Raw genomic sequence first — 20,616 nt, 5'->3', positions numbered from 1 at the left:
ACTTTTACTATTGTACATTAAATGAATGACTTTTATTAATATTTTAATGAGTTAAAAAATAGTAAAATAATTTTTATTGACTAAATTTATGTGTTTTATCAAATCATGCAAATAAAAAAGAACATAATGAGGCCATATTTTTGAGCTAGTGTATTGAGAATTCAGTGCACATGTAATTTTAATACTAACTATACTAACACTAATAAATATATACTAATACTCATAAATTATGTATTAAAAATAAATTTCTTAATTAAGATGTAATGTCTTAAAATTTTAAAGTCAAAACTTCTTGATTAAATTTAAATAAGAATACAATTTACTTTTTATTATAATATAATATATTTTAGGTACTTTAGAATTAAAACATGATTTTGTATTATTTTTATTAAATTTATTAGATAAGTGAATGATTAAATTTTAAATTATAAATTAATTATTTTTTGAATTTCAGCATATACAAAATTAAAGTATATTTAAAATAAACGTTTTAGTTATTATTGGTCATATTATATGGCACCTTTCACATGCATTTGGACTCGGAAAGTCGGAATTGAATCTCATGACAGCATCGAAATGGGCTTTTTTTAGGCTGAAGTGGTCATTAGGCCCAGAAAAACTAAACAAATCGCGCAATAACTAATTGAAATACATATTGCAGAAGGCAGGGCAACTAACTGGAAATGCCATTTGCAAGAAACACAAAATCTTTGGTATTATCCAGTGGAAACCCCAAAATTAGCAGCTATGTCTCCCCTCACTCTAACACATGGGGTAGGGTTTTTGAAATTTGAATTCTATATTTTTTTTTTAAAAAGAAAAAGAAAGGCTCATTTTATTCCCTAAACTTGAATTAAATATTTTTGCCAAGAAACCAACTTTTTATTCTTTTTTCCTTTTAAAATTAGCTGAAATTGTCTAATTATTTATTTAAATCAAAAACTAACAAATCAAAGCATGAGCAATTTCACTAAAAGCCCATTCCATTATTAATTAATATTCAAGAATAATTCTAATCATAAAAACAAACTATTTGAAGAATTATATTAATATTACAATTTTATTTAATAACTGAAATTTAACAAATTTAATTTATCTGCCTATAATTGTAACAACATATACATGGGAAATATGATTACCTTATTGCTTACATTAAAACTCATAATGAAAATTGTTGGATTTTTTTCTAAAGTTTTATGTGCAACTTTATAATTCTCTCTCCCGCTAGTTTACGCATTTTTTATCTTAAGAAAATTTACGCAACTTTATAATTCACTTACACTTTCAATCAATTTTAAAGGAAATAATAGTTTGTAATTACTATTTAATTATTTTAAAATTTTTGTATCTAAACATGTAAAAATCAAACATAAAAAATGAAATTAAATATTTCTAGGTAATATATACAATAGTATTTTTTTTTTAAATATATTTTTTTCTCAACAGCTCAAATAATATTATAATTGAGGTCTAAACTTCCAGCCCAAGACGGCCCGGCCTGATTCAACTTTTAATCAGGCCTACACTATTCATTCCGCTGGGATACTGACTAAACGGGATCTATACCTATAGAGATACGAATCTGCCACATGTCACAATCTCTGTGGCCACCACCTGGCCAAGTGAAGAGCCTCTCTCAAAGGGTGATAAAACGTACGTTTCCCCCGACAAAAAACGTTTCGTATTGTCTCAATAAAATTATCGAACAAACCCAAATGCTCTCTCTTACCGATACGGTTTTCAGTTGCAGAGCCTGCCCACCCCGTTTCTCTACCATAAAACCTCCACTTTCTCCGGTTGCTTCACATAATTTCTCTCTCCCCCCCTCTTTATCTCTCTTTCTGTAGCTGGACCGTGATATTGTCTACAGATTCGAATTCCGGTCCACGAATTTGGGAGAATGACCTCTATTACTTCCGCCGAGTTGAATTACCTCGTTTTCCGATACCTTCAAGAGTCAGGTCAGCTAAACTTCTGTTCTTTTAATTTTATATCTTTCTTCTCATTTTTCTTTTTCGTAGTCAGACCATTAAAATTTGTCTTTTCATTTTTTTTTTTTTTTGTTGGAGCTGCTCAATTTATTTTTTCTATCCAAAAACAAGTTTAGGGTTTTATCTTATATTCTGGTTTTACATGTTGTTAAGTGCAATTTATGAGCTAGCTTTGTTGTTGTTGCCGCATAAAGGAGCTAGGGCTTGTAGATCTGCGGACCTTTGAATTCTTCTTTTCTTGTTAGGCATTCTTTTGTAGTGAGAGTTAAGTTTATTTTACAGTTGTGAATTGCTATAGGGCATTGAATTGTTTTCTACTAAATGTTCCCTGTGAATGAGAAGACGGAAATGTCCAATTTTTGAGTGTAGGCATACCAGGAAATAATATGGCTTTGAATTTAGGTTTTCAAGGAATATAGGCTTATACTTGTCACCATAAAATGATAAACTTGGTACGAAATTTTCAATGTGTACTTTTTTTTCTCTCGTTCTTTTGTGGTAGGTACATGGTTCAAATCACTCCATCCACCAACAATGAACTATTTCCTGAGAAAGTTCTTTTTTTTTTCCTCGTGTCATTTGAGTTTAAAGTAGTCTCTGAAAGTTCTAATCTTTAGATCTTCATTCGGTGGCTGGTCTTAAATGACTTTGTAAATCATGACAAGGAGATTCTGATGTGTTGCCAATTGGATTCTTTCAGGTTTTACACATTCAGCTTTCGCTTTAGGATATGAAGCAGGTATTAACAAATGTACCATTGATGGCAATATGGTTCCACCTGGTGCTCTTATTACATTTGTGCAAAAGGGAATTCAGTATTTGGAGATGGAAGCAAATTTGAGTAATGTTAGCATGCATAAACGTTTCCCTTTTTGATTTCTCATGTTCAAATATTACCTCTTAAATATTTTACCAATTTGCATTTCATGGAGTTTGTGCTGATCAAGATTTGTTTTAAGCTTGCCAGAGTGATGCAGATGTTGATGAAGATTTCTCATTCTTGCAACCTTTGGATCTTATAACAAAAGATGTATATGAATTGCGGCAGATGATAAAAGATAAGAAAAAAAATCTGCACAAAGACAGAGATAAAGATAAAGATAAAGATAAAGATAAAGATAAAGATAAGGAGTGTGACAAGGAGTGTGACAAGGAGCATGAAAGAGAACGTGCTCGAGTAAGAGAGAAGGAAAGGCATGAAAGGGAGAAGGAAAGTGAAAAGGATAGAGAGAGGGTGGAAAAGGAAAAAGAGCGAGAAAAGCAGCATGAGGATAATACTGATAGAGAAATGGTTGCTGATCAAGTAGATAAGAATAATGCCAAGCATGAAGAAAATGGAAATTTTGGAGGTAAAATTGATTTCTTGTAGTTTATTCATTTTGTTTTTTTTTTTTATATTGCTAATGCCTTCACATTAACCTAAGTATTTCAATTAGATTACAGTTGTTGTGTAAATTTATAACATTATTGTCTTATTTCATATATAGATAGGTAGTCTGATTTCATTACTGCTTTCCAGTAATCTAGAGTTATATGTGTTTGTAATATTGGGATGGTGAGATGACTGCAGTCGCCAAAATATAAGTGGTCAAAATCAAGTAATAGCTAGGGAAAGGGGCCCTGTATTTGCTGGAACCTGATAGTTGCTTCACAATAATTAGGCCAAATGATAGATGCAACTCATTACTCCAGAACATTATTGTTTCAAAATTACATGCTGTTTTAGAAGATGGAAACTTGTATAAATGGCAGTTCGCCACTTTGCTGAAGTAATATCCTTTTTATTGTCAAATAATTTTAATGTTGAATTATGTCTCTGGAAGAGCAAATTGCCTGCAACATTTCTAATGTTACATTTTCCCAACTATTTGCTCCGTTGCTTGTATTATAACACTTAGATTTGGTAAATATAGCTTTGGGGAGGAAAAACTAAACAAAGAATCAAATGGTAATGTTAAATGGTTTAACATGTAATGTAATCAGAATGGACTGGTCTCTATGGTTTTGCATGGAAATGAGTCGAAGGCATTCCTACTCAGAAATGAAGTTATGTCAGATAGTTGACCTAGAGGTACTTGGCAGCTGGTTGTAATTGGGATGTTTATGGTTCTCCGTATTTTGTAGTGATATGTTGTTTATAGATTATTCACAGGTGGCATGTTCATGTTAAGAAATAGAAAACGAGGAGTTATCTCAGGTTTTCATTGGCAAGTTTCTAGTGCATCCGATATGCTAGTAAGCAATATATTGCATTTCTGCTGACATTTTGGCTGTCTTACTTTGAATTATCACTATAAAGCTGTGGAGAATGATACATAAATTTCCTGTTTCGGTTGTCTTTCAATGTCCTTGTGATAAAATCTGTAAAAAGACACATCAAATTCAATATCTGGTGATAACAAAATAAGTGTTTTGCTTTATAGGACCAGAACCAATGGATGTCTCTACAACATCAACATCTCAGGCATGCGAGATCCCCGGTTCAGATGTGATGATTTTGGAGGGACATACATCTGAGGTTCAAGCATTTTCATGTCCTCATGCACTTTGTTTTAAAATGTTCTCTGTCGTTCTTTCCTCCTGCAATTTTTAGCAAGATGCATATACTATAATGTAGCAATTTTCTTCTCTTTCTTCCTTCAGGTTTGTGCCTGTGCATGGAGTCCAACAGGATCACTTCTTGCATCTGGGTGAGTGCTTTTTTTGATTGAGATAAGCTAACTTGATGAGCACTTAGTCTTGTCTATTTGCATTTAATGATTATAGATTAATCCCCTTTGCCTTTTTATCTTCAATTTTCCTTATATTTTGTAGTTATTGGTCTAAAGTATTTGCCAACTATGTTCATTTTACTAGCATTGAATAAAAAATGAAATTTTATTTTACAAAAATGGAGCTGATTGTTTTTCTTGCTGGAAATTTAAACTATATTAAAGTGAGCTCAAAGCTAGTATTTTTTTACATAATATCCTAAATCAATTTTCTGAAGGAAATGGACTGAAGTTGATTGAGACAATTTGGTGGCCTAATGAGATGGTTAGTCCATTCCTCTACTTCTGAGTGTAGTATGATATGGAAATTAGAGAATAAAGAGCTGAATTTAATCTCATCTCCTTAGTGAGTGTGTAAGTTCTATGGCTGATGTATTTGGTTTCTTTTCTGTCTTGCTTAATCCCTTTTTGATTTGCAATTTTGCTACATGTATCACCATTTAAGATTATTATTAGTACTTCACTGCTAAAGCTATGACCATGTATAGATTATCTGTTCCGTGACTCTACATTAACTAGATTAAAACTGGGTAATTTTATTCTTTGTAATTAATTTTTATGGATTTGGTGATAAAGGATTGTCAACAATGATAGCATTTTCATGCTTATAAAATGTGCATGTCCTCAAGACTAGATTTTCTGTAAGATGCTCAGTGTCTAGCACATCAATGCTGTAGACTTCTTTGTTTTAATTATTTCTTACATTTTCCCTTTGTGCTTTGGTTTCTAGGTCTGGAGATTCCACAGCACGTATTTGGTCCATAGCGGAGGGGACGTCTAAATCAGGCATGCAGAATGGTCCATTAAATGTATTGGTACTGAAACACGTAAAGGGAAGAACAAATGAGAAGAGCAAAGATGTTACAACACTAGATTGGAATGTGAGTTTTCTTACAGGTCTCCATTGTTGTTGATAGTAGATGTTAATGTCTGTTCATATGATCATCTTTATGAATCCAATATGTTCTTTTTATACGTCATAATTTTTCCTTGGGGTTATGCACACAATGAGTTTCCTAACCCTACACAATTCTGTGGTTTCTGTCCTTCAAACCTATACAGTTGCTTTACTGTCTCTTTTTCCATACATTGAATTTCAAATTCTGGCAGAAGGGAAAATTTTTTATGATACTAAATTCTGTTAGTTCCTTTCATACTTGATGTCATTTATTTGACTCAATGTGCAGGGTGAGGGGACCTTACTTGCAACAGGCTCATATGATGGGCAAGCAAGAATCTGGAACACAAATGGTAAGATATTGTCATCAGTGCTTGGTTCATTGCCCTCTATTTCCTGTTCAAATACCTGCTGTAATTTTAATTTATGAAAATAGATAATATGTAGAATGCTACCATGTTGCTTCATAATTTTTTGGAGTCTGTTTTCTTGTTTTCTACACTATTCAGCCATATTGGCATGCTCGCATCAACCGGAATGAATCTGTTAACTAAGGCAGTTTGGTATTGAGGCCTAGCTGGTTGGTAAACCATGTGTTTCAAGATTGGCCTTTTCAAGGAGCATAAAGTTAGTTTAGGCATCTCATTTCAATATAATGTTTTAGTTATTTCAGAACTTTAAAGGAATTTGTTTGAATATCTATTGTTTGCGATGCTTTATTTCAGCATTTCACTGCATTTTTCCCCTGTCTAGGTGAACTAAAGACTACACTGAGTAAGCACAAAGGGCCCATATTTTCTCTGAAGTGGAACAAAAAGGGGGATTTTCTTCTTACTGGAAGCTGTGACAAAGCTGCAATAGTATGGGATGTGAAAACTGAGGAGTGGAGACAACAGTTTGAATTTCATTCAGGTTGAAAATTAAACTAAACCTCTTTGGAATTGTTTGTCTTTTCTTCACAGGAGAAATATTCACACAATTGTTGTATTTCTACTTTTCAATCTTTTTTAGGTCCTATACTTGATGTTGACTGGCGTAATAATATTTCATTTGCAACAAGCTCCACAGACAATATGATATATGTTTGCAAAGTTGGAGATCCCCGCCCTGTTAAAACTTTTGCTGGGCATCAGGTTTGTGACCGTGTTGAACTACTTCTTCCCCTTGTCATAATGTTTGAAGTTGAAGTCTTTTTTGAAGTGGTTTAGTATGACCGTTTAGAAGTGGCAATTTGTGATGTGTCAGGTAGTATCTGGGTTGTAAATGCCTAGTTGAACTTGGCCTGTGTTTGATATTCTAAATACTGCAATCTGACCTCTAGTATGATTGGTCAGCCCAACAGGCATCCAAACGGGTAAAATAAATACTCAAAACAATTTTATGATTTTAAATATTGAATCGAGATAGCACCAGTCAGGTTGATCTCAGATTGATGGGCATGGAACATATTCTCATGGAGGCATGATCATGGTTCCAGAATCGCAGGTTCCGGTTATAGGGTGGATACCGTTTTTAGGTGGTTTTTAAGACGGTTTTGGAATTGCCGATTTCATTTCTGTTCTGGTTTCAAACCGAAATTAGACAATCCTTTTCAAGCTTTTTATTTTTATTTTTTTTTTGGTTTTATAGATTGAATAATAATAATAATAACAATAGTAACAATAAATAGTACTATTAAAAGAGAGTAAACTAATGTTATAAAAAGTGTTAAAAACTTATTTTGGACAATTATAATAAAACAAAAAACAATATTGAAACGGAGAACCATTTGACTTCGATCTGGTGCTGGTTTTGATTGGTTTGGTTTTGGTTTGAAAATGAATCGTGGTCGTGCCTGGTCTCATGTGCAATGAGATTATACTTGTGTGGTGTCGGTGTAAATTAGAAAACCGTGAATTAATGAGTGCACATGATTTCTATTTGATGTCCAAGTTTTGATAAGTTCTGTAGGCAAAACTGTCACAAATGAAACTTCGTTTTTGTGGTTATCATTTTTTGCTTAAAATTTCAGGGTGAGGTTAATTGTGTCAAGTGGGATCCAACAGGCTCATTACTGGCTTCATGCTCTGACGATATCAGTGCCAAGGTTGTTTTACATTGCCTTTTCTTCATTTATGTACTTATGTTGCACTTTTATTCCATCTATATGTGTTTTACTTGTTAGTACTCTGTCTTTGGTAGAGTAAGGAAAGAACAGCAAATAATAAGTGAATTTAGCAAAACTGGAATTAATCAGCAATGAAATCAAGGAGGATTTAGATTCCAAACAACCTGATATCTGTTTCACAAACTCAAGAACAGAAATAGCAAAAATGACTAAGAATAGTCCCCAGGATAAATATCCCGTGCAGAGCAAGTCTGCCCCAAAAACACAACTAACAAAATAGCATACCCGCCCGCTATCTCACTACTCATTATATACAGTTGGTGGATACAGATCCTCTAACTAACTCATGCCACGTTCCCTTCTCTCGGCTGCACCCCTTGTTTGTCTTTTCCTGCTAACAGATTATTCCCTTGCATCATTGCACTTTTCCCCCTTCTAGAATAAACCATAAATGGTCTTGGGCCTGCTTCATTCCTAACATTCTTAGTCTCTAAGTTTTTCATGAGGCCTTTCAAACTCAAAGTCAAAAAAAATGATTTGATATGTTTCTTCTGTTAATACTTGTTCATTTGTTATTTAAATGGTTAACAACTCCTGGAATATCTTGCTGCAGATATGGAATATGAAGCAGGACAAGTATGTCCATGATTTAAGGGAACATTCTAAGGTGCTGATGGATTTTGGTTTTTCTTTGCCATGGCTTTGTTTTGGCTTTTATGCACATATTTAGGTTCATTGGATTGCGATGACAAAATTGGACATTGCTTCTTGCAGGAGATTTACACCATTAGATGGAGCCCCACTGGACCTGGTACAAACAATCCTAACCAGCAATTAGTGCTGGCAAGGTGTGATGCCTAAGTGAACTTAGATTTTAATTTGTATGTGTTGCTTGGTTATATGCATGTGTTACAAGTTAAAACTAGTTGCCTGAGTGGCTGAGTCTAGCCATCGTCATTCAGTGTTATTAGTTGCTAATACTAAAGTCCATGTAGTTCCTAAATTAAAGTTTTATTAGGATCAGAGGAACCTTTTTTTTTCCCCCTTTATTCCTGGGTTTGTTTCTGATCTTTGACTGCTATTCTACACAGTGCATCATTTGACTCAACTGTGAAGTTGTGGGATGTGGAACATGGGAAACTTATCTGCAGTTTGAATGGACACAGGTAACCCCTTGATCTCCTTTCTCATTTATTTTTTTCTTGAATCGAAGCAGGAAGGCTTAAACAAGGCAATTTTGAGGAGGCATTTCCGCCTGGCAAAATTGGGAATGACTGTTCCCTTGCATGGTCAAAGTGCTTGTTTTAATTATCAATGTTCTTCCAGGATCCCATTTGCAGTGACCATTCTTGAATTGCTGCAACTGATTTATACTTTTTATTAAAAATTATCTTTTCATTGATGTGACTGAATCTCCAGGGATCCTGTGTACTCGGTTGCATTTAGCCCAAATGGAGAGTATCTGGCAAGTGGATCTCTTGATAGATGTATCAACATATGGTCTTTGAAGGAAGTTAAAATTGTGAAAACATACAGTGGCAATGGGGGAATATTTGAGGTTTGTTGGAACAAGGAAGGTGATAAAATTGCAGCCTGTTTTGCCAACAACACAGTGTGCGTTTTAGACTTGAGAATGTAGGGTACTCAGGAGGGCATCAATTATCTGAGGATTGTCCTCAAAGATTGCGGGCATTCTGTTTTGTTGGTCATAGTTTCTGTCACCGTTTTTCTTTGATGCAGAGGGCAAGTGTACCGTAGATTTGATAGTTTTTGTTAGCATTACGTAGGTGTAGGCGTTGTTACTAATTCTAATATCTGCATTTAAATTGAAAACGAAATGCTCACTCAATCATCAGCCAGGAATCTGCTTTGTATTATATGGATCAGTGACAAATTATGTACATAATTATTCTCATTGAATTCGTTACTTATGATCTTTTAATTCAGTGTCGGAGCTTACACTTTTATACAAGCATATAGTATTAGATAAAATTATCAACATGACATCGTTCTCTTGGATTGTCAGGAACTTGATTACCAATAATTTATTTTAAATCTTATCTCATAAAGAATCAAGTCGAGGAAATATTATCTTAACAATACTTGAAGTGTCAGAGCATGCTTTAACAGCAGCAAAGTTTTTTGAGAACAAATTGCATTATGGAGAAGCAATAAACTTACAGTTCACCAGTAATCCCCACAAGAGCATGAACCATTAACAAAATGATGGAATCGGTTCCGATCTCTCATTACAATTTTACGGCCGGTAATCTTTGAGATCAATTTAGTCACTGCATGGCAATCTGAACACACTCTAAGGTTCTTCACAATTTTTATACTAGTTCCTGGTTTAGTACTGATTAGTCCAAAAGCAATGGCAAGTTTCTCACTATGAACTTTCAGGTGCTGCTCCTTTTGTGCATCCCCAATATCATGTAAAACAATATCTATCTGCGGGGTATAACCATGAGCTTTGAGCCAACTGTCCATCTCCTCTAACATCATATATATTTCTTTGGTCTTTGGATGTCTCGAATCTCCAGCAAGAAATTCATGTACCTTGTTACTCAATTCTATTGAACTACAACCAGGTTCCTTCTCTATCCCACTTCCTTTTAGCAAAGTCCTCATCCTTGCCACACCTTCCCAATTGCCAGCTGCTGCATATAAATTAGAAAGGAGAATGTATGTTCCTGAATTTGCAAGATTCCGACTAATAAGAAACTCTGCAATTTCCTCTCCTAAAACTAGGTTTCCATGGAGCCTACAAGCCCCAAGCAAAGTTCCCCATAAGACGGGATCTGGTTCAATCTCCATTTTCTTAACAAGCTCATATGCTTCTTTCAAATGACCGGCACGACCGAGAAGATTAACCATACACCCATGATGCTCAAGTTTTGGTTTAATCCCATATTCATCTCTCATTGAACGGAAAAACCTCCATCCTTCACTAACCAAACCAGCATGACCACAAGCACTCAAAATGCCAATGAAGGTTATATCTGTAGGTCGGTATCCAAGCCTACACATTTCATCAAACAACTGCAAAGCATCTTCACTGAATCCATGCGTGGCATATCCAACAATCATTGAATTCCAAACAACAACATCCTTGTATCTCATTCTTTCAAAGACTAACCTTGCATCCTCCAAATTCCCGCATTTGCTATACATATCAATCAAGGCAGTACCCACATGAGCATTAATCTCAATGCCATTATTCTGAATATAAGAATGAACCCACCTTCCCGATTCTAAAGCACCAATTTGCCCACAAGCAGAGAGAACAGCTAACACAGTCACTTCATTAGGTCTTACTTTAGCCTTCATCATTTGTCTAAATAGCACTAAACCTTTATTAGGCTGTTCATGTTGCACATAAGCATCAATCATCACATTCCAGCAAACTAAATCCCTTTCCTGCAATCCATCAAACAATTTTCTCGCTTCCTTTACCATTCCGTACTTCGCATAGCAAGTAATCATTGCGGTCATCGAAACCAAACTCTTCTCCGGCATTTTATCAAATAACTTACATGCAGATTCAATATCGCCGCCTCTCGCATAAACATCTAGAAGACAAGTTCTCACATACAATTCTGCATCAAACCCAAATTTTATCGCTTGAGCATGAATTGATTTGGAGGGTTCTAAAGGACAGGACTTTAAAATTGTCGAAAAGGTAAATGCATTTGGGATAACTTCTTGCGTTAGCATTTGTACATAGAACAGAAGAGCTCGGTCATGGAGGCTAAGCAAAACATGGGCATGTATAATTGAGGTGTAAAAGAAGACATTAGGATTTTGGATTTGGTTAAAAAGAGTAAGCGAGTGGTTGAGGTGACCCAAAGAGGAATAGGAGCGTTGAAGCTTGAAGGTGAGAATTGGGTGGTTATGGAGATTGTGGCGGTACAGAAAGGCATGGATTTGGTGAAGATGACTTAGGGATTTGGATTTGTCTATTAGTATTGCAAGTTTTTCTGACCGTAGATGGGAGAAATTGGCGGAGGAGCGGCTTATGTTGGCGTCTAACAGCGGTGGTGGAGCAGTGAAGATGGTGGCGGAGGACATGGTAGCGGACGCCTTTTGCTGATAAATTTGGTTACATAAATAGTTCGCTTTCTAGATATCGTCTTTGGTCACTTGATTTCGATTGGTTAACATAAGGATAATTTCGCTTGAAAATGGCAGAAATGGAAATGCCTGTGTCTTCAGATTTGAGATTAATTATATTTAAAACAAAATCTGAAACAATTTTACTCTCAATTGATTTCCAATTATTTTAATATTTTTTAATTAGATAAAATGGTAAATTTTGGATCAAATTAAGACTATAATTTTAGTTCCAGGTAAATTGGATCAAATTTTCATTTTAAAAACTTCTTGCTTTAGGCAAATTGGAATAAAACTTATAACGGCGTCGTATAACCTCTGTCTAAAATCAATTGCCATCGCTTTCAGATTTGGAAAAAAGAAACTCGGCGCTTGCGGATCTGTATCGAGCTCACTGACATCTTCTGCTAGATCATCAACTCTCCCTCCTCTACGCCCTTCTACATCTCTTTTAGCTTCTCGCGTCCTCTCTTCACATTTCCTGGTAAGACACAGCTCACGCATATAGTGTGTGTGTGTGTGTGTGTGTGTGTGTGTGTATAGGTTATTCAATCTCATTGATTTTTTTTTTTTATCAAAAAATGACTACTAAGGTTGCCGAGTGATAACCAGCAAAATATCTCAGTTGATGCGCGCGCGTGCTGCGAATTGTCTGAGACCACCTTCTTCTTCAATCGGACTTGTCAAGCTCGCTAGTACTTTATCTCCTTTTCTTTTCTCTCTATCTCAATTTGTCTTTCTATCATTACTCGCTACGTTCGAAATAGGAATTTTTTCCCACTCTTTCTGTCAATTTTGTTAGAACAACTAGATTTTAGTTTTAACAGTCTATTTAAATATTCAAAATTTTAAAGTTTTCTTCTTTGATTTTTTTTTTAACCAATAAAATGTTTCAGCTTGACAAGCCGCTTTGTACCCACGTTTTGGTTTTTGTTCAAAAGAAAAAATTATCACTACTCTGTGTTTACTTCCATTATTACTGACAATTTGAGAGCCACAAAAATGGGATTTTGCGTTTTTTCTTCATTTTTTTAATGACAATACATCTTTTTACTGTTGGACAACAACCATAAACAGAAAACAAATTTGGTACCAAAAAGGCCTGTGTATTATTGATTGCACTTGCGATCTAGGAGAAGGGCCAATCACAACAGTAACTTAGGGGACCAAGTGCATACCACATGTGTGCTGTCTTCTTCTACTTTTATAGAATGGCCGCTGTTTATGTGCTCGAATGATGACCTTAATGGTAACTCTACCATTACGCTAAAGCGACCCTCAAGCACAAGATTAGCTGGATTTTACAGATCGAAAGAGCATGGATGAATATAGAGCATGCTGTTGTCTTGCATTCCTTTCCAAGGAGTTTGGGAATGGAATATTGTGCGGTTCTGTCCTCTCCACTCCAGCTTGTAAGCCCCTTTAGAGGAGGTGAAACAAATCTCCTCCTGTAATCTACGCATTTAAGGGGGAGAAGAGTAACATTTCACCACTTAACCTGTACCCAAAGCATCTAATAGCATTTTAGGCAGGATGAATTAGAATTCTAAATAAAACAAACTGTTTTGCAGCTGTTGTCTGTCGCAGGACAAATGTATTAAGGAACCAATTACTGACAAATAGAGCATAAGACATAGAGAAATTTCAACAATTTCCTCGGAATCACTTGTATCATATGCCTGCGGCATATGTATAGTATCAGCACAATCACTTAAGCATAGAAACTGGACTTTCTGTCAACTTGTTCAATTCAAGAAAAAAAAAATTGAAATTTGTCTTGTGTGTATAACAAGTCATGAGTTGGAAACTGATGGACAACATGGTTGTGAATCCCCGGCTAAGCAGTTACGAAAAATGTATTTAAGAAGGACGTGCTCTTAGTTAACAAATCAAATGGATGCTTTAATGTGAATTACAAGATGAATGCCAAGAAAATCATAAAACTTACCCGGAATAGACATGAAAAATAAACTTGTCCTACTCAATTAATCCTGGGATAATCAAGCTCAAACTTCGTGCCATATTAGAACTAGTTTTCACGGCGTAAGAATTTGTTAAGATTTCCTGTTTCCTTTGTCAGTTACCACTGAAACTCACTTGGAAGTGAGCTCTTAAATATTTAATTCTGCTCATTTTTTCCATATGTTTTATTCTCTTACTATTTCTTTGAGCTCATTGACCCTAATTTTTAACATTTACTAGATTGTTCTTTGTAAATGTGCCATGGATGGAGTAAGGAGTTTTTATGATGAAATGAGTAGTTATTTATTTGTACTATAGGTACCTGAAGTAACTTTTGGATTGGTGCTCCAACTGTTATGCTTTGTTTGGTTTAAGTATATCAGTGAGGATTACTTTTGATGTAGGAGGCATGTCTCTGTTGTCGATCACATTTTGTTGTTTACTTCATTCTTCTCTTCTTAGCAGCTAAGAACTGAATTCATGTAGATTGAACATTTCACAACTGGTTTTACTGGCCCTTTTACAAGGCATTTGACTGGCATAAATTTATATGATCTCTGTTACAAATGTGGGTAACTCTTCCTTCTATTTACCATTTATGAACTTCAGACTTCAGTTTTAGTAATGCAGATTGTTGATGGGAATCAACATTTGAAAAAGAATATATATGTACATAGGCATTAACCTTTGGGTTGGATTGAATTGAAACCTGTTAATAGTTTTCCCTTCTCTAGGCTAAAACTCCTTAATTAATGGTTAAACAGTGTCTTTGGGAAGGCATCATTACATACAAGAAATTCATTTGCTTAATGGAATCTGTATTCTAGCACTTGAAAATGCAAGATGCTTGACCTTGATTCTATAGGACTAGCTATATTAACTCCCAACCAACCATATTCTGACCATACCTTCATCTAAAATGAAGGTGTCTTGTATTTTTTAAAACTGCTTGTTATGTCCATAATTATGCTCGTTTCTCTAGGTTATGCTGCAGCTACTTGGTTAGAGTTCCATGTTGCATTTTTTTTTTTTAATATTATTCTAACTAATTTGAGTCAGAGTCAGACTGAACTTTGTTTCTGGATACAGTGCAGCCAAGTCAATCGTAAAACGTGGCATTAAATTGTGGAAAGAGCCAAATATGGGTTCCAAACTTTATGCTAATGCATATAAATGTTCTATATTCTTGAGCACATGCTGGTGCCGTTACTATTTCAGGCACTATGTCCCACACTTACTTGACCCTTGATTAGTTGATAATTTCTTGTCTCCACAGGTACCCGTAATGCAAGAAAACGTGGTCTTCCCTCCCTGAATCCGGTTCTGCATGGTTGTCGGGAGTTAAGTATAGAATTTCATATTCTGTTTTTGCTTCTCGAGATTCATTAATCTTAACATCATTCTTATTAGGTTAAGGTTCTTAGCTTTAACATAAAAAGGGTTGTGCTCTTCAAGTACATATAGAAAATACAGCCTTCTATTATTTAGTTGTATCTGAGATGTGCATTTTAATAACAAAAGATATACATATAATTATAGAATAATTGATAAATGACTCTTCTACATTCTTGAGTCAGTAAAATTCGATGGGAGATATTTTTCTTTAAATGATGTCTGTCATCGTCGATGTTGCATATTGCTTGCTAATTGTTTTCAGAAAACCAGCAAACGGAGAGTATAGTATGGAAGTCTAGCTCTCTCTCTTTCTCTGTGTGTGTATAAGGAACCAGATTCATGGCCACGAGGACAAACAAGAATGAATGGCTATCTAGTGTTCAGTCATTTTCATAAGGATGGAGTTGTTTGCAACTCTCAATATTCTCTTACACTAACAATCAATTCATCATAGAGCAGAAACATCCTGAAGAATATATCAGAGTAATTCTACAGAGGTTGTATTAGCCAATTCTTGCGGTCGAATGCCATAACAAGAGGCATATAACTTAAAAACTACTTTTAGGCTAAGCTGCTTTTTCAAAAGCGATCCATTATTAGTGTTCAGTATATGATATGTTTGCATCATCTTAGCTCATTGAATAATGAAATAGCAAGTTGAGAAGCTTATCATATTCCCTTTTCATCCTTTTCTTGCCTCTTTTTGATGGGTAAAGGCATATAACCCCTTTGCCATGCTAGACTTAGCACTTTAATGACATCCGTAATCTCTTCTTTTTTTGATCTTTATCAACAGATGCTATAACTTTGATACTTTAATAAGATGATTGGCTTCTGATGTTTCTACTTCCTTGTATTATTCATTGATTGATTAAAAGCTCTTAGCAGAAGAGAACAACTTTATCTCCGACCTACTTAACTAAAGAATTGAAGATTTATCTGCATTTGGCCAGAAAAGATAACAGCAAATGAAAAGAAACATAAAATTATAATATCCTGTGAATCACCAATTTGTTATTTTATAATCTCTGCAGATTATTGATCATTGGTTATTGAATGAAATATTTTTTTTTTTTAATTTTTTAACTTGCGTCCCTGCTAAATTTGGCTTATATTTGAAACTACTTGATTGATAAGACAGGTCTAGTGTTCAAGATCTGACTCAGCATTCCAACACCACAATTATTTTATCTTAAAGAACCTTCAGCACCAAAGCTGCTTTCATTACACACACACACAGACACTGTGGCCAAGATGAGATTTTTATAATTTATCGTATATTATTATTAGAACAGCAATGATTCTGAGAATAAGCACAAGTGGTTCCCAATGCTTTTCTCCTACTGTACATATACATTGCCCATTACATGGAGACACCCACATAGATCCTCTCTGATTTTAGGATCTAAACCCAATTGGAAATGGACAATCCACATTTCTCTCTCTTTACTTTTTTTTATTGTTTATGATTAATAACCATGATCATTACTTAACTGGGTCCCTCCATCCCTTAAAATGGCATTGTCTTATAATTTCATAAAACGTTAAACAAAAATTAATGGCATCTCCACTTAAGAATCTTCCATGGAAGCTTAACATTCACTAACTTGTTCGATGCTTTCTCTTCAAAAATAAAAAATTAATGTAAAATTCTCTCTTTTCTAATAGTTGCTGTTTCCCTTTTATAATATTATTATATTATATTATATTATATGATTCATAGAAAACTGATAATGCCCTTACAACTTCCAGTAACATAGAATGTGGATGGAAAGTACAGGATATGAGAGTTATGCCTACCCATTTCTCTGTCAAAAAATTGTCCAATTCTTCTTCTTTCTGTACTTACCATTGTATTTGATTGACTACTGTCTCTTTATTAAATATAATTTCCCCTTTTCTTTTTCAAGACCAATAAGATTATTTCTAAAGTTGTGGTCCAAGTTTTGAGGGTCCTGCTTGGGCGGCTGAAATCTGCCGGATGAGGCAAATTGCTCAGGACCATGTTCTGAAACATTTCTAATTAAAAACTCTGAAACTTTTTTGGATATGTAGATTGAAACTCGTTATAACAGTGAGTTCATATTCATTAATATCAAAAATGTCTTTAAACTATGAAAATATAAGTTCAAATCTGTAAAATTTGCCTGGAAATACATTTCACTTCCCTCGATTCAACTGGTGGTTGTTTTTTTTTTTTTTTTTTTTTTTTTTGTAATCTTTCTTTTTCCTTAACAACTCAATCAACCAACAAGTTCAATCAAAAACAGAACAAATAGACATGAAACCTAAATCCTGATTTGACGAGTGATAATATTATAGACAATTAAGCTTCTGTTTTATAGCAGTCCCACGAGGGTTATGTTTCTTCTGATGTACAGAAAATAAAAAGTTGAAAACGATGAGTCAGGAATCCTAAGCTTTGACACAAACCAACTCTATTACTTGACATAAGCATTTCTCGTCCCCACTCTTGCTTATTAAAGAAAATGTTAAAGGCATAAAAGATAAATTTAATAATATCCTTCTCCACTTCCTCTTACTTGTATAAATATAATACCTTCCTCTATCTTTATAGCACTTTATTTATACAATACTAGCAAACACCCTGTACCTCCATAAATCATAAACTTAATTTCCTCTAAATTGAAAATTCATCTACCATGAATTTTCAAAACTTGGAAGAAGGAGAAGAAGAAGAAGAAGCAACAACTGGGATATCTTCAAAAGCTCGCGAAGATAATATCAAAGAATGGTTGAGTCTAGGCCTCAGCAGAAATAAATCTCTCACAGTTGAAAATTGTAATATTGAAACATCATCATCATCATCAAAACCTGTTAGTACTAATAAGGTTTTTTCATGCAATTTTTGCATGAGAAAATTTTATAGCTCACAAGCTTTAGGGGGTCACCAAAATGCACATAAAAGAGAGAGAGGAGCTGCAAAGAGGTTTCAGTCTCATAAAATGCTTATGGCAAGTAATACAACAACATTAGGGTACCCTTTTAATCCTGTTTCTGTTAGATCACTTGGTGTACAAGCTCATTCACTTGTACATAAGCCTAGTAGAGAAGGTTCTTGTTTGGTTGCAAGATTTAGTGATGCAAATTCAGGGTATGGCTTGGCTTGGACACCATTTATGCTTGAAGAAGCAACGGATTTGGTTTGGCCAGGAAGCTTTCGTGTGGATAGAGAAAAAAGTTCTGATTTGCATAAACTTGATTTAAATCTTAGGTTGTGATCAATATTCATAGCACCTTAGCTGCTGCTTTTTTTTCTTTTTTTTTTTTTTTTAATTGTTTATGTAATATTTTATATTATTATGTGCACATTCATGAAATAAAGGTAATAATTGCATCTATCTTTAATTGCAATTAAGAAATCAATAAATTCCTATAGATAGTAGATATCTGAAAAGTCCAGTACAAATAATCAGAATAAAGAAACAGAAAACTCTTATATAATTTTTTTTTTTCTCCATTAAATTTGAAGGCTGAGGAAGCAAGCGGTTTAAGAAATTCCAAGGGTCAGGTTTGGTTCTCTCGTTAGTCACTGGATAAGTAGAGCCCAAAACATAAGATTTCTTTAATGGGCCTTCTTGGGCCATAGAAAAAAGTAAAATTATGTAATTAAACTCACAATTCAATAACCCATAACATAATCGAGCGGTGATAGTTTAGTGGATGATTTTTATAAGGTTAATGGTTTAATTTGTAAAAAAAAAAACACTTATAAAAAGAGATAGTCCTAAATCTCGAAACAAAATTAATTTTGTAGACGAAAAGAATATAAAGATATTTATGAAAAATCCAAAAGAATTAGGCTCGTACCCACTTAGGGATTTCTTGTTTTATTCTATATTTTAAAATTCAAATGAATAAGAATGGAAAGAGAAGACAGCTAATTTCCCCAAACGATGTGGTCATGTCATCCCCTAACCTAACCTTTTTGTGATTGTTTTTGTTGCCAAACGCAATCACTTTACAACCTAAGCAACTACCTATTGCCTAAAATATCATAAGGGCTTAAACTTCTCTAAGCGTGGCCCAAACGTTTAGGCCCAATCAATTGAAGCCCAATAGAAAAGGTATAAATCTGTTAATTGGAAATCAAATAGTTAAAACAAAGTTTTAAAATTCAGCTATTAACAATTTGAAAATTATTAACCAAAACACTACGCCTCAAAAGGTGACCATTAAGATTGGAAAGCCCAAATTTATATAAACCCCCAACTTTTAATATGAAAAATAAAAAAAATTGCAGTTGGCTTTGATACCAATTATTATGATATTTAGAGAACCACATCTCAAAAGCTAATTGTTGAAATTAGAGAATCCAAACTCATATAAACCGCATATTGAAATTACATATGCGATTCAAGACAAGTCTTGTGCCTTATCTTGCAACTAGGATGTAACACAATTGCAAACACTGCTATATTTGTGAAGTCCATGTAATTAATCTTCCCTTCTAGTTTAGTTTATTAGGTTATAGAAAGTTAATTACGTTATAAACTATAATTAGTATAAGCCATGCACATTTTTCTTGTAGAATTAGTATAGGTGCACTAGACACGGTGCACAGAGAGAAAGAGGATGCTTTACTGATATTCTTTTAGGGTATACACATGGGGGAGATAGTAATTGGTCGGCCTAAACAGCAAATTCATATACCTATTTTAGAATCTAAATGCATAGACACACACACATATATATATATAGATATAACACGTAACCATGTGATGTTTGGCATCAGTCTCGTGTTAAAAAAAAAAAAAAAGAATATATTTATAAACTAGGCAGAAATTGTAATTAATATATTTGAAGAACCAATGTGAACAAAAGAAAAATGGTTATGGTGTAGATTGACAAATCATTTCAGTACCATAAAAGAGCACGTAAATCCAATTTTGAAGCAATACAAGTAAAAGTTTGTTGTAGACTACGTAAATGTGTGTATTATTTTCAAATTTAGCAAAGAGATGACATTACAAGTTAACTTTGGAGCATTATACTTAATTTATCTCTCTAACTTAATGAAGAATAGATCATTCATTTTGAAGGTAGGAAACTCGTAAATAAGGAAAAATCATCAGTTATGATATGATCACTAGAACCAGACCTGCAGTAAAATGGATAATAAATCCTTAATGATTAGTTAATAATTAATTTTTATCTTGAAAATTTCATTGAGATCAACTGCAAGCATCATATGCTAATTCTAGTGAAAGAAGAAAGAGCCAAAAAAATTCATTGTTTTTCTTTTTTTAAAGATCAATTCACCATATTACCTTTTTTAGGGTAACAAGGAAAATACCTAAATGTTATTCTCAATTTTGTCTCTATCAACTTTGTGCGATCCATTGTACACATACACTA

At 34.1% G+C, this 20,616-nt stretch overlaps 3 protein-coding genes across 5 annotated transcripts; 2 read left to right on the top strand and 1 right to left on the bottom strand.

Annotated features, from left to right (window-relative positions):
* Positions 1-1,684: 1,684 nt before the first annotated feature.
* On the top strand, positions 1,685-9,709 carry HOS15 (WD-40 repeat family protein). Of its 3 annotated transcripts, none has more exons than XM_012223940.4 (14): positions 1,685-1,961; positions 2,692-2,832; positions 2,951-3,340; positions 4,415-4,509; positions 4,635-4,681; positions 5,493-5,643; positions 5,950-6,013; positions 6,414-6,572; positions 6,672-6,793; positions 7,672-7,746; positions 8,381-8,434; positions 8,542-8,615; positions 8,859-8,933; positions 9,187-9,709. In XM_012223940.4, the coding sequence occupies exons 1-14, from the start codon at positions 1,901-1,903 to the stop codon at positions 9,404-9,406; spliced, it is 1,728 nt and encodes a 575-aa protein (XP_012079330.3). In that variant the 5' UTR covers positions 1,685-1,900; the 3' UTR covers positions 9,407-9,709. The 3 variants fall into 3 exon arrangements, with proteins under 3 accessions (XP_012079330.3, XP_012079331.3, XP_020537179.3); XM_012223941.4 differs by having other exon boundaries at positions 2,692-2,837; positions 2,959-3,340; XM_020681520.3 differs by lacking the exon at positions 1,685-1,961 and having other exon boundaries at positions 2,696-2,837.
* Positions 9,710-9,811: 102 nt separating this feature from the next.
* LOC105639790 (Tetratricopeptide repeat (TPR)-like superfamily protein) lies at positions 9,812-12,000 on the bottom strand. Its single transcript, XM_012223943.4, has one exon. The coding sequence runs from the start codon at positions 11,836-11,838 to the stop codon at positions 9,952-9,954; it is 1,887 nt and encodes a 628-aa protein (XP_012079333.1). The 5' UTR covers positions 11,839-12,000; the 3' UTR covers positions 9,812-9,951.
* A 5,654-nt stretch (positions 12,001-17,654) lies between these two features.
* On the top strand, positions 17,655-18,599 carry LOC105639791 (zinc finger protein 4). The gene has a single exon (XM_012223944.4). It carries the CDS (start codon positions 17,901-17,903, stop codon positions 18,477-18,479), a length of 579 nt encoding a protein of 192 aa, XP_012079334.1. The 5' UTR covers positions 17,655-17,900; the 3' UTR covers positions 18,480-18,599.
* Positions 18,600-20,616: the final 2,017 nt, after the last annotated feature.

This window comes from Jatropha curcas, chromosome 3 (genome assembly GCF_041381405.1).
Source record: "Jatropha curcas cultivar XTBG-Jc1 chromosome 3, XTBG_Jcur_1.0, whole genome shotgun sequence".
Taxonomy (NCBI): Eukaryota; Viridiplantae; Streptophyta; class Magnoliopsida; order Malpighiales; family Euphorbiaceae; genus Jatropha; species Jatropha curcas.
Note: the sequence above shows the minus strand (reverse complement) of the source record. Positions and strands in the feature narration are given on the sequence as shown.

Excerpts from the sequence above, each read along its gene's own strand:
- HOS15 (XM_012223940.4), top strand. The coding sequence starts at position 1,901 with ATGACCTCTATTACTTCCGCCGAGTTGAATTACCTCGTTTTCCGATAC. Across the intron at positions 1,962-2,691 it reads CCGATACCTTCAAGAGTCAG|GTTTTACACATTCAGCTTTC; the intron begins GTCAGCTAAACT and ends GGATTCTTTCAG. Across the intron at positions 4,510-4,634 it reads TGGAGGGACATACATCTGAG|GTTTGTGCCTGTGCATGGAG; the intron begins GTTCAAGCATTT and ends TTCTTCCTTCAG.
- LOC105639790 (XM_012223943.4), bottom strand. The coding sequence starts at position 11,838 with ATGTCCTCCGCCACCATCTTCACTGCTCCACCACCGCTGTTAGACGCC.
- LOC105639791 (XM_012223944.4), top strand. The coding sequence starts at position 17,901 with ATGAATTTTCAAAACTTGGAAGAAGGAGAAGAAGAAGAAGAAGCAACA.